The following is a 12,754-nucleotide window of genomic DNA, read 5'->3' on the forward strand; positions in this document are numbered from 1 at the left end:
ATGAAAATGTGTTGTCCACATTATCAAATGCAAAACCTCTCCTGCCTCCAATTAACAGAAATCCTGCGACAGTCAACACCCCCTAATCATCAGCAATCAACACTCGGCTGGGAATCTGGATGGCTTTTCCCTCGCACGCATCCTGTTAGCCTGTTGACCTAGGCATCCTCATCTAAGGGGCTTGTGTGTGCGTAAAAAAGTTTGAAAAAAAAGGTGCTTCCGGTCTGGCTCAAGAAAAACATTCACAACGCTTAATCATCCAGTTAAAGTCCCTTGTGATTTGTGATCTGTTACCTGACCCAGCCTTCACACCTATAAGCAGACACACACCCTCTTTTAACACTCGCTCGCGGTGGCAAACACATGCTAGAGCTTTTTGCTCTTTGGCCTCGGGGTCCTCCACAGCCACGGCCGGGCATTTTCATTGTGTTATAATCACAGCATCCTGTTTGTGACCTGCGTGACATCAGTTCCTGTTTCCTCCCTGATTAAAAAAAAAATTCAGAACATGCCGGCGCGGGCCAACTGCTTTTCTCACGCATCGCTTTCTTCAATCTGCACTCGGGGTTTTCAGGAAAACAACCTCAAAACAAGCGAGAGAGAGCGCAGACAAACACGCTAATCAGCAACTATTTATTCCGGAGGAGGAAGAGGGGGGGGATATCTGTGACGCGGATGTCACAGATTTGAAATTCAAATCTTCCCATCTCTTCATGAGGAATGTGGAAGTGCCTCTACGTGGCACTTTTCAAGAAATGGTGATGCTCAATCACAATCAAGAGCGCAGAACTGCTACTTAGCTCTTTCTTTCATAGCTGCAACTCTTTGTCACTTCCTCATCTGGCTCCTGATCACGCATGTGTTTGTACATGCATGTGTGGAGAGAACATATTGATACATTATGATGCTGTTACCCAGTCCTCTGTAACCTTGCCCTGTACTGCTGCTTGTAGTCGTCTCATTAATTAACACTAGGTGTCAGTAAGAAACCCACACACAGGAAGTAGGTGGTCAGTACATGCCAAAATAAAACCACAGGTACACTTGTTCAGCACATAAACTGATTTGTATTATGTTGACTTCAACCATAAATCATAAATACAAGATGAACCAATAATTCAGACAAACCTACTGGAAAAATTTGGCACATAACATATATATAATAATAATATCTTTAACGCATTAATGCAACCGATCTTTCTGAGGTTGTAGCGGGCTCAGTTTTAAAGCTAAAGTGTGAGGATACCGGTATCATATGAAACTAAAAAACCTAAGGAATCCATTGGTACCAACTGTGTCCTACTGGCTTGTCTCAAAGGAGGCTAAATAACGCTCCAAACTGGAAAAACTGGAATGGCCATTTTCAAAGAGGTCCCTTGACCTCTGACGTCAAGGTACGTGACTGAAAAATGGGTTGGGCCATGGGTTGTTGGGCTTGAGTTTGCCATGTTATGATTTGAGCATATTTTTTATGCTAAATGCAGTACCTGTGAGGGTTTCTGGACAACATTTATCATTGTTTTGTGTTGTTGATTGATTTCCAATAATAAATATATACATACATTTGCATAAAGCAGCATATTTGTCCACTCCCATATTGATAAGAGTATTACATACTTGACAAATTTCCCTTTAAGGTACATTTTGAACAGATAAAAAATGTGCGATTAATTTGCGATTAATCACGATTAACTATTTTAATCGATTGACAGCCCTAGTAAAAATATTGAAATACATTTATGTTTTTATACAATTTACTTTTATATCATTTCTGTCACATATTTGCCTCATATTATACAGGTACAGTGGAGTCACATTTTCCGATGACAGCCGCCAGAAATGGTGACCTCATGCGTTGCTGTCTCTGCGGTCGCAGATTTCGGAGTAACAAACGCCCGACCTACTAAAGAATGTTTACATCATACTAAAAAAAACACAACCTCCACTTTCATTGTTGCAAGAGTAATATATGCAGCGCTGCCTCCACCCCTCTTTAACCAGGGCAGTATATCTTGTTTGTCTGCATATACTTCATATCTTGTGAGCTGGATAAACAAGCAGAAACGCGGGGATATTTAGGGCACACATGTTACTACATGAGTTCATATTTGTAGTTAGCCTGGGGCTTGAATGACGATCTATTTTAAATGCATTATTTTGACAGCAAAGACAAATAGACTGGTGAATATTTGATAAATCGACTAGTCAAAACATCGAAGCAAGCAGCGCTAGATTAGATTACAGGCAGGCAGTGCTGTCAGTATGGCTTAGTGGAGCCTTATAGTGGCCTGTGCTTAGAGCAGCCCGGCGGAGATAGTGTGGCAGCAGCAGGCTGGAGGAGTGGATGGACATGAAAGGCCACGGCATAATGGGATGGAAGCTTGTGCATGACACAGGGTCGCTCAAAAGGCCTGGATTGTGTGGCGCTTTAGATTTATGAAGAGCTGATACAGTTGTCTGGCCACTTATCAAGGCAGATAATGCCAGCTATTTATAGATAATCTATCTATTGAGCACAGATGAGCCTCTGCTATTACAGTATATCTGATCCAGCAGGAGAGGTGGGCATTTTTGTACATTTGATCACGTCTTCCATCTCTCTGATCACTGTTATCTCTCTTGGTGTGTCTTTGCTGTGGACGGTGATTTGGCAGTTTTGATTCTTTATTGCGTTTTCCTTACTTTAGTTATTTTATTTCCAAGTATTTGGTTTATTAGATGTGTGCATGGGTTGTCCACCCACAGTCTAATCCTGGGGTGGTTATCAACTCAGAAATCAGGCATTCCTTCTATGAGACTATAGTTGGCTGCCAAAGTAGGATGTTTGTTGGATAAAAGTGTATAAAATGGACTTATGTGTGTGTTAGCAAAGTTTGAATAATTCTGCGATTAACCTGTGATTAAACACAATAGCAGTGGAGGAAGAAGTACTCAGATCCTTTCCTTAAGTAACAGTAACAATACTGTACTGTAAGAATACTCTGTTACAAGTAAAAGTCATGCGTTCAAAATTCTACTATAATAAAAGTACTACAGTATAACCAGCAAAATGTACTTTAAAGGGACTGTTTGTAAGAATCAGAAATTGGTTGTAACAACGACACCTGTCGCCGTTAAGTCAACGAAATTCAGTGTTGGGCTCGCACTTGCTCGCTCTAAATAGACATGAATGAGCGTCGCTCGAAACAGTGAGGCGACACACGTCAGCTAAAACCACAATATCACTCTATATTTCAGCTGCTTGGCAGTAATGTTAGCTGACCAGACGAAGGTCTCTCCATGAATCAATGCTGATCCTAGAGTTGGCTTTTCCTGCTTTAGCCTTCCGACCGCGGCCAAAGGGAGACACCAGCACCCGGTCGGAGACGATAAACTAACTCACCCGTCACTTCACAAGACAAGGGAAATCTCTGTTGGTCTGGAGGAGCTGCAGCATTTATTTCTGCACAAACGTCCACTGTACATTCACTAGATATTCTCAGAACTACTAACTCTTCTGCAGTGTGGAGTGTGCGCGCATGCACGTGTAGAGGTGGAGCGAGAGAGCGAGTAACGAGCGCGGTGTGTGAGTGAAGGCAGGCAGGCAGAGGAGCAAAGGAGCAGAGGAGCAGAGTACAGCAGAGACTCTGGCCCTGGAGACCAAAGCTACGTCTCCCCTGCGTCCTCCGACCGCGGCCAACACTGTTTTGCAAGGCGGGCTTCACTAGATATAACTTTGCGGTTTTGGTGCTTCCGTGTAGTTTGTGTTGGGTGAATCTGAGTCTGAACAGCGTAGCCACACGCGAGCATGCATGGGACACCGACCCGGATTGATTTATACGTGTAAGAAGTTACAAACAGTCCCTTTAGTAGCAAAAGTAAAATTCCTCAATATGCAAACTGGTCCCTTTCAGATTGTGGTGTTTAATTATGAAAACTTCAAGGTTCTGCTTCAGGGGCTCTCCCAGGGATGTGGGCCTTTAATATTTAATAATGAATCATATTTAATAAGTTGATTAAAGTAACTAGTAACAACGGCTGTAAAATAAATGTAGTTGAGTAAAAAGTACAATATTTCCCTCTGAAATGTAGTGGAGTAGAAGTATAAAGTAGCATAAAATGGAAATACTCAAGTAGCCTAGAGTGCAAGTACCTCAAAATTGTATTTAAGGACAGTACTTGAGTGAATATAGGCGTATACTTCATTACTTTCCGACACTGCACAATAGGCTACATCGAATGTGTAAAGATAAGTACCTGTCACCACACCTTCATTCAACAAGTTCTCTCCCTGGTTGCAGAGGGCTGAGATGAATGTGGTGGTGGTGAGAGATTCTCAGCAGTCAGTGACCTTTGTCTTGCCTTTGGATCTTTTGCGCTGTGGGACTATAGAGGCACTGGCTCATTTGAACATCCATGTAGGGGCTTATTAGCGTACTCACATGTCACACACAAGAGTGATTTCCATCCGTACTGGGTTCAGGCCATGTTATTCCCACAGGAAGAATTATGCCAATTTGTGTTGTTTTTTAACTTCAAATAAAATGTTATATACTCTTCCTTTTGTTTTCTTTGTGGTATTTCTTGTGAAATAATATATTTAATGTTTTTTTTTGTTGTTTTTTACATTTATCCTTTGATACTGCAATATATTGTTAGTTTTTTATTTGTTTGTTTGTTTTATTGACACAACAAACATTAATTACTTCTTTATTGTTTTCTTCCATTAACATGCATGTTCTTTTTAAATATCTATATATTGTAATTTGCTTAATGAATTGTATATATATATGTTTTTGTTTTTATTTTGTTCTTTTTTTAAAAATGTATTTATTATTGAATTGATGCTTTGGCAATATTGTTCACCTGACAGTCATGCCAATAAAGCAAATTGAATTGAATTGAATTCATATACATTGCCCCTATATATAGGCGTCTCTCTCCTAGATCAAGTCTGATGCAATGTCTTGGTATGTTGCTTGGTTTGCTGCTGCTATAGGCCCAGAAATTGCTGTGAGAAGTTGCATCAGCCAGATCATCCTGAAACCATATGGAAATATATTTTAGAGAGTGACAACAGAGGCGACCAATCACAAATGGAGTTAGTTGGATTGACATTTCATCAGCCAATCAGATTGAAAGGTGATCGTGTGACTCAAATTCAATTTGAACCAATAGTGTATCACGGTTTGGTTTGAAGTCCCGCCTCATTCAGCGCACCGAAATCTGATTGGATGAAATGAAATAGAGGACGAGCCTGATTGGTCGAACACACTGACATGGACACGCCCACCCGTTGGACTGGTATATAAACACGTAAAGAACCGCTGCGCCATGTTATCGAGGAGGAAACGCCGCTTCTTGTCCCGTCGGGGAAGATTAACATCCAAGAAACGCCATTATTACCACCAAAACCTTCATCTTTTTCATTCGTCAGCGTTAAATTCGCGATGTCACACGTGTTGTGATTGTTTTTGCTTGGTTTTAAAGGCATTAGGCGGTGGTAGCCATGGATTTTTAAGGTCATAATGCGGCGACTGTAACGCAACGGCAATGCATAGTGCTAGGCAACACCATCACCTGCGAACCTCCATCTTCGCACCTCGCTCAAATACCGTCCGCGGTATACCTGCGAGCCAGCCGGTACCGCTGCTGCTGGACCGGAGGAAGATAACACTAGGTAGCTAGTTATCTATCTAATAACATCAATTTGTTATCCATCTATTCATCTGAACGTCGTCAACACACAAAACAATGAAGCCTCAAGACATCACCACCGCCGTGAAGAGCAGCAGCAGCAGCAGCAGCCTGTGGATCTTCGGGTACGGGTCGCTGGTGTGGAAGCCTGACTTCAGGTACAAGAGGAGCCAGGTGGGCTACGTTCAAGGCTACAAGAGACGCTTCTGGCACGGAGACAACTTCCACCGCGGGAACAACGAGTTGGTAAGATAATAAATGTGTTTTATGCTTAACTTTGTGGCACATAATGTTCTTACTTTAGCACGGTTTGAGCTCACACTGCTTTCAGGCGTTGTCCAATGACGTGACCTCATTTCTTTTCCTCCCTCTCTCTGCAGCCCGGAAGAGTGGTGACGCTGATTGAAGATGATGACGTAAGTGGAAAGCTCTACTTCCTGTTGGTTTTGCTACCCACCTTATTCCTAGTCCCCATGATGCCTAGGGTGAATTGTCCCTAACTTCCAGTGCGTGGTGTCACTGAATAATTTTCCATTGTAACGCTATCCTAGAGCGATTGTATTAATAAATCTAGTAAAACACCACCTATTACAGCTCAGACAGGATAATGTGATCATATAGCTCTGCCTTCTACTATGGGCGGATGGAGGACGACCTGAAGAAGTGGCCTCAGATAACGTACACTAGAATATTTTGCTACATTATTGACTCCGTTGCTACAGACGGTGAAGTGATGAACAATCTGAAAAGCTCTGAGGCAGATCAGTACTTCCACAGTAGCGAGGTTTAGTTTTTTTCTACACACAGTTAACTGTACTGAAACTATCTGTGGTCTAATGCTGGCCTGCACTCCGAGCCATAAATACCGTTAAGCTTAATGATCTTAACTTAACTGGAAGTTACGGATATAATCATTTCTACAGTAACACCCCTGAGAATAAGGTGGTTATGCTGTAGAAACTGCTTTAATTCAGTGTATAATGCATAATAATAACTCATGTTTTCCCTCTTTCCTCACAGGAGAGCACTTGGGGTGTGGCGTTCGAGGTGACGGGCTCTCAAGTCGAGGAGTCCCTGAAGTACCTGAATGTGCGCGAGACGGCCTGCGGAGGCTACGTCACCAAGATGGTGGATTTCTTCCCCGAGGGGGAGGAGGAGGAGAAGAAGCAGCCTCCGGTTCAGGCGCTGGTGTACATCGCCACCTCGGACAACGCCCTGTACCTGGGGCCGGCCAGCCCGGAGATGATCGGCGTCCAGATCGCCGTGTGCAGAGGGAAGACGGGCCACAACCTGGAGTATCTGCTCCGGCTGGCCGAGTTCATGAGGAGCAGCTGCCCGCACGTGGAGGACCATCACCTGTTCTCCATCGAGAGGGCGGCGCTGACCGCGGTGTCCTATCTGTTAGCAGCCCAGTAGCTCGTACCCCTTTGTCTCACTAGCTCATATAGTGGATGAATACATTTACACTACACACACTAACACACAACACTGAGGCTTTTCACCTGTCATACCACTCATCTATGTTTCATGTTGTGAAATGGACCATCCAGTGTACTTGAATCCATTGAATAATACTGACGTGTTAACAAAAGCAAAGCATGTCATGGCATGACCTCATGTTGTAATGTTAACACCTGGTACATGTTTGTACATCTGTTACAAAATTGATGATGACTGGATTGTTGACTGTAAACATCTGTACACTACTGTCTTTTAAAAGGCACATTAACGTTTTTTTTATTATTTGCACAGCTCTGATTCCGTCCGCTCCACACAGACGGTACAGCAATTAATTGTGGTGATGGTTGAAACGGTTTGCAATTCACCAAGTGGCTGCTGTGTTTTTTTTCTTTTCTTTTTTTAAAGGTGCAGACTGTTTTTTAAAAAGTTGCTTGTGGCAACTTTTTCATCCAGTTACAAACACCAATAAAAAGTGAAAAGAACTATTTTTGTTTTTGTGTTTTGTCCCTTACACTTACTCTGATAATGAAATTTATTGCCAACCAACCTCATTTGATTTGTACAAAACATCCTATAAGATGTGGGTCATAGCTTTGATCACTCCAATAAAGCTTCATTTAGATAGACTTTGTTAATCCCCTGCAGAGAAAATTGTGATGTTACAGCAGCAATTAACATAGCTCACAGAAAATGTGCTTTGCTCACACAAAAAACATGCAGTATGTACCAAAAACACTATTTACAAATCTCTAATATAAATGTACATACCAACTACTTTTAACTAGGTAAAAATTAATACAATAAAACATTATTAAAGATATAGCTGCTGTGCAAATTGAAAGTACAATATGCATTGTGCATATAGTTTTTGTGGTGAATAAAATGCTGTCGATATAAATTGATACATCTGGAGAACAGGGCAGTGTGATGCGTCTACATCCATCTATGAAAGGCCACAGAGGCTGAATTAGACCTAGACCAGTGATCAAAACCCCTCTAAGGGGTCCTTTGATAAATCTGAGAGGCACAAGATGATTACGGTTCTAACAAAATATGGCAACGCACTTCAATAATTGGTGCTTTTTTTCTTAAGAATTACTGAAAATCACCTCCTTTAGGCCTTTAAAAAGCCTCAGAATCAAACAGTCAAAGGTTGGGAACCAGACAGACACAAACTATTGCTCATAATACATAAATGGATATGTCAACCGCATATGTACATGCCACATTGGACAACCACACCAGGCCTGAGGCTCGTTTCCAAGATGCAGGTTTGACTTGTTTGCAGAATGTACTCAGCATCATCATCATCCAGATGACTCTGGATACATGCCCCATATACAAACATACATCAGACACTCCCAAAACGCTGGCCGGAGCAGCTTGTACCTTGGACGCGAGTCAAGTCCAGAGTCCATCTAGTTGCAGAGGCTTATATAACCGCCGGCCGGGAACGAGCCCAGACCTGGAAGTCCTGTGTTTACAGTGTGCTCGCTGGTCATGTCAGAGTGCACCAGGAAGAACATGCTGCTGAGGCGCTCATCGAGATGAAAATCTCACCGGCCTCTCACCAAAACCATGAGAAAGTATACTGACATGATCAGGTGCACTTCACACCATTTTATTAATTTATTTTTATTCTGTATTTAGTTTATTATTGTCTATTTTTAGTTGATTTACGTTAACATTTTTCATTTCCTTTTCTATACAGCTATATTTTCTGTATCTGTTTACTGTATTTTACATGGCTATACATTTATAGGTAGTTATAATTGTTGTTTTGTGTTTCATGTTCAATGTCTATTGTTTTAATAATTTTCTGAAAACTCAAGTAAAATACAAATCATAAAAAAAATATAATACTTTACCTTGATTGTGTTATGGGTTGTTTTTTTTTACGTCAAAACTGCATTATTTACATTATTTGTTAAAGGGTCGGTTCACCCAAATTACAAAAAAAAAAAACATCTTACTCACAAACTCACAGTGCTATTGAATATCTGCCTTTGACATTTCCACCTCCATCCACCAATACAACGGAGGTGAATGGAATTTGGTTTGTGCTGCTCAAAGCACTTAAAAACTACATTAGGAAAACTTAACAGCAACATTTCTTTCCAAAAACAATGTCCCAATTACTGTGAACAGTTTTCATAGGAACTGTTTCTTCAATAGAAAGTAGTTCCAATGAAAACCGTCCTTGGCGAGGTCGGAGGATTATCCTGGGTAACTAATTGGACACTTGGTTTCTGGAATAGTTGGTGACCTGTGTGGGTACATAGGGGCGGTCTTCCAAATGAGATTGAACATTGTCTAGTATAAAGAACTGTGTGCAGGATTTTTTGAATTGAAAACTGAACACAAAGCGGGGAAATGTGGTTATAGTTTGCAGACTTGGTGAGAGATCTGGAATGACCTTCATGTGTCAGTGACTTTTATATCTCAGAAATGTTTACACACTACAATTGGAACCTCTGACTGCAGGCGTATTGGGTGCCAAAGACCACAAAGGTAAGGTTTCCAAAAGCCACAGTTGATTCAATACCTCCGTGATAGTCTACACATATTTTTTTTGAGCTAAGTGAAGTTGATATTCGTAGCAGGGCTGCAAAAGCACAACAATTTGTATCTGAAAACCCTGCAGAAGCTGCATAAACCTGGAGTATGAAACACAAAACATGGACCCAGGAACAATAAAAGACAGTGTGCTGCATGCAGAAGGGTTTATCTTCAAGGAAAAGCCAAAGGATGCCCTTCAGCTGGCAAGGTGGATCAGGATTTTCAGAAGTTTTAACATAGAGAGTTGGAAAAAAAAAATGATTGAAAAGAAGCAGAAATGCTGATTTAGCACTCTTTTATTCTCAGTTGGCTCCTCCTGTTAGTAAAACGGCAGATGCATTTTCTTCATATGTACACATGACCTATAAAAATAGACAGGCAAATGAGGGAAAAGCCAGAGGAAATGTCGCTCTCATCATTATGTACAATCAATATAGAACATCATATTTTAATCACACTATTAACACAAAACAAACAAACCGATAACATGTAGTGCTCAACTCAGGACACTGATGCAAACTTCTTCTTGTTTTTTTTTCTTCCTAAAACATCAATGACATCAAAGAGAACCACAGACTCCTCATCACAAAAAACTAATTTCGGAAAAATAAAAAAATGGCTTCAGTACAATGTACACTGTTTTACAGGTGAATAACCCCATTTCGCAATTAGCATGAAAATTGCCATTTTTTTTTTTTTAAACATAACTCAAATAACTTAAATATAGACAACCAAATAATCTGAGTGATTCATAAATTTACCGTTAGCAGCATTGCCGGATCAACCAGTACCCCCTCATTTTGGAATATCATTTTTCACGTCATCCATTCATTCATTTTCCCATCGGACAAAAAATATATCATCGGGTTTCATTTGCGTCTGTACGGGAATACACTTTTACGGATTTTCAAAATGTTAAGACCTGCCATGTCGGTGTGGGTACTCACGTCGTTTTTATTACAAAAATAGGAGCTTTAGTAGAAAAGCTTATGGTTTGGTACGGTGTGGGTTTGTAAGGGTTCACATTAAGCTCTGTGAAATGCACAACCATCCACCAGTTTGCACTGAGCGTATCTACAGAACAATTAAATAACCTAATGTACATGTATGAGAATCAATAACGCCAACAAAAAAAAAACAAACATGGAAGACGTGGCTCAGTGCATTTTGACGGAAACTCCTTTGCCTCCCCTAAACTGGGCGAACATCTCAAAGCCCTTTAAGCTACATGTGTTGGTTCACGTCACAGCTAAGTAGCCGATCGAAAGAGTTTCCTGTCACGAATAGAAAAGTACAGTCTGTCTTCTCAGAAAGCACTTGGAAATACTCTTGTTGCGACGCAAACAAAAATATTCAAGGCAGATTTTTTGTCCACTGACCCGGACACGTTAAAATGAAACTGAAGAAATGTTGGAGGCTGGTAGGGACTGTACCTTCAAATGACCGTGTGTGTGTGTGTGTGTGTGTAGGTGTCAAGAGGGTCATTTTAGTTGCCACAGCATGGTCCTCCAGGTAGTGAGCCTCTGTTACTTTGTATATATATATATACTGTATTCCCTATTAGTTTAGGCGTAGGGCGTCACAGTGAGAGTAGGTCAGTTATCTGTGTGTGTGTGTGTTCTATATTGAGACAGTTTGTGCGTGTGTGTGTGTGAGGGCACATTCATGTGTGTACAGCGTGTGTGTGTGTGTGCATTATCGCGCCCCAGGACCGCCGGGGCCCTTGCCTTTCCTGACAGTGCCGTGGCTGCTGCTGCTGCTGCTGCTGTGGTGGTGGTGGCTTTGGGCCAGCTGTTTTTGGGGGCTCGGGGTGGAGGCGCCTCCTCTGGCCTGGGGAGAGGAGCTCCTGCTGGGGTTGAAGGCGGGGCTGGTACCGGACCGGCCCAGGGAAGGCTGCAGGGGGCTGGATGCGGCGAGGCTGGATGCAGCGAGGCCTGCTGGAAGGTGGGACGGACATGGAGCATGGTTACTCTCTGTGTGTGTGTGTCAGTCAAGAGAAAACGTGGCAAATTCTTTGCATCGAAGCTTCCTTTATTTAGTTAATTAATCAATTAGTTACTAATTTGTAATGGTGGATAAAGCTCCTGTATTTCAATATCAATTTTGAATTGGAACACATCATAACAGTTCAATCAGTTAAAGTCATAGAACCTTTATATGAGTAGATCATAAGATGTGGACCGTTTATGAAAGCATATTTGAAACTATTTTTTTTTTTTTTATTTGTATTTGCATTTCAGAAAATGTTTTATTTGAAACCCACAATGTAATATTGCACTTAAATGCATTAAATGGGTTTGACAGATACTATTATTTTATAATTTATAATATTATTTTAAGTAATAAAAATGTTGATTGTTCTAAAGAAACCAATTAGTTGTTCATTTTAAGAGACGCGTCATATTTTCTTTTTTGTATATTTACTATTGCTCTTTAATAATAAAGCATAAATGTTTCTTCTCAGATTACTCGATTGCTCGATGGAATAATCGGTAGGATACTCGATTACTAAAATAATCGAAAGTTGCAGCCCTACTGTGCAGGGCACACATGGCCCGTCAGTGTGAATGCATTTGTGTGAAAGCGTATACAATATCCACTAACCTTTAGAAACACTGTAACCGTACGCAGCATAAGCTGCTGCAGATGCAGCTGCCGCCCCAGCCATCGCTCCTGCCATGGCCGCCGCGCTGCCTGCCGTTGACTTGCGTCCACGTCCTTTCCCTCCGCACTTAGTCCCGCTTCCTGATCCTTTGGGCCGCCCCCGACTCCGCCCGGACCTGCATCCTCTGCCGGGACTGATCGTTTCCGAGGCTGAAACACCTGAAGGAGGAAGGCAAACGCATAAAAGTAAAAACAAAAATCAGGCTCTTGTACCAAAGCAAAGTGGTACCAGTTCATTGAATACATAATGACTTAAAGGTCCCATATTATAATAAAGTGAGATATTCATGTTTTTTATTACAAAGCAGGCTTAAGTCCTATATAAATACTGTGAAAGTATCGAAACACTCAATCCACAGGGAAATACACACAGCCCGTATTCAGAAACTCTGCA

The 12,754-nt window shown here is 41.5% G+C and overlaps 2 protein-coding genes across 7 annotated transcripts in view; one reads left to right on the forward strand and one right to left on the reverse strand.

Annotated features, from left to right (window-relative positions):
* Positions 1–5,285: 5,285 nt before the first annotated feature.
* Positions 5,286–7,619, forward strand: chac1 (ChaC, cation transport regulator homolog 1 (E. coli)). Its single transcript, XM_074615679.1, has 3 exons — positions 5,286–5,922; positions 6,057–6,092; positions 6,697–7,619. Exons 1-3 carry the CDS (start codon positions 5,734–5,736, stop codon positions 7,090–7,092), a joined length of 621 nt encoding a protein of 206 aa, XP_074471780.1. The 5' UTR covers positions 5,286–5,733; the 3' UTR covers positions 7,093–7,619.
* A 3,635-nt stretch (positions 7,620–11,254) lies between these two features.
* ino80 (INO80 complex ATPase subunit) overlaps positions 11,255–12,754 on the reverse strand; it is a 44,392-nt gene continuing 42,892 nt past the window's right edge. For 4 of the 6 annotated variants that reach the window (XM_074616405.1, XM_074616402.1, XM_074616404.1 and 1 more), the window contains exons 36-37: positions 12,301–12,519; positions 11,255–11,633 (exon numbers count right to left, since the gene is read on the reverse strand). In XM_074616405.1, the coding sequence (XP_074472506.1) occupies positions 11,392–11,633; positions 12,301–12,519 (461 nt within the window). In that variant the 3' untranslated portion in view covers positions 11,255–11,391. Of the gene's footprint in view, positions 11,634–12,296; positions 12,520–12,754 lie in introns of all 6 variants that reach the window. The other 2 variants (XM_074616407.1, XM_074616406.1) reach the window with 1 other exon arrangement.

The sequence above is a fragment of the Sebastes fasciatus genome, chromosome 18 (assembly GCF_043250625.1).
Source record: "Sebastes fasciatus isolate fSebFas1 chromosome 18, fSebFas1.pri, whole genome shotgun sequence".
Classification (NCBI taxonomy): domain Eukaryota; kingdom Metazoa; phylum Chordata; class Actinopteri; order Perciformes; family Sebastidae; genus Sebastes; species Sebastes fasciatus.

Bases quoted from the DNA above. Each gene is read 5' to 3' on its own strand.
- chac1 (XM_074615679.1), top strand. From the start codon at position 5,734: ATGAAGCCTCAAGACATCACCACCGCCGTGAAGAGCAGCAGCAGCAGC. The intron at 5,923-6,056 runs GTAAGATAATAA...CTCTCTCTGCAG, and splicing joins ACCGCGGGAACAACGAGTTG to CCCGGAAGAGTGGTGACGCT. The intron at 6,093-6,696 runs GTAAGTGGAAAG...CTTTCCTCACAG, and splicing joins CGCTGATTGAAGATGATGAC to GAGAGCACTTGGGGTGTGGC.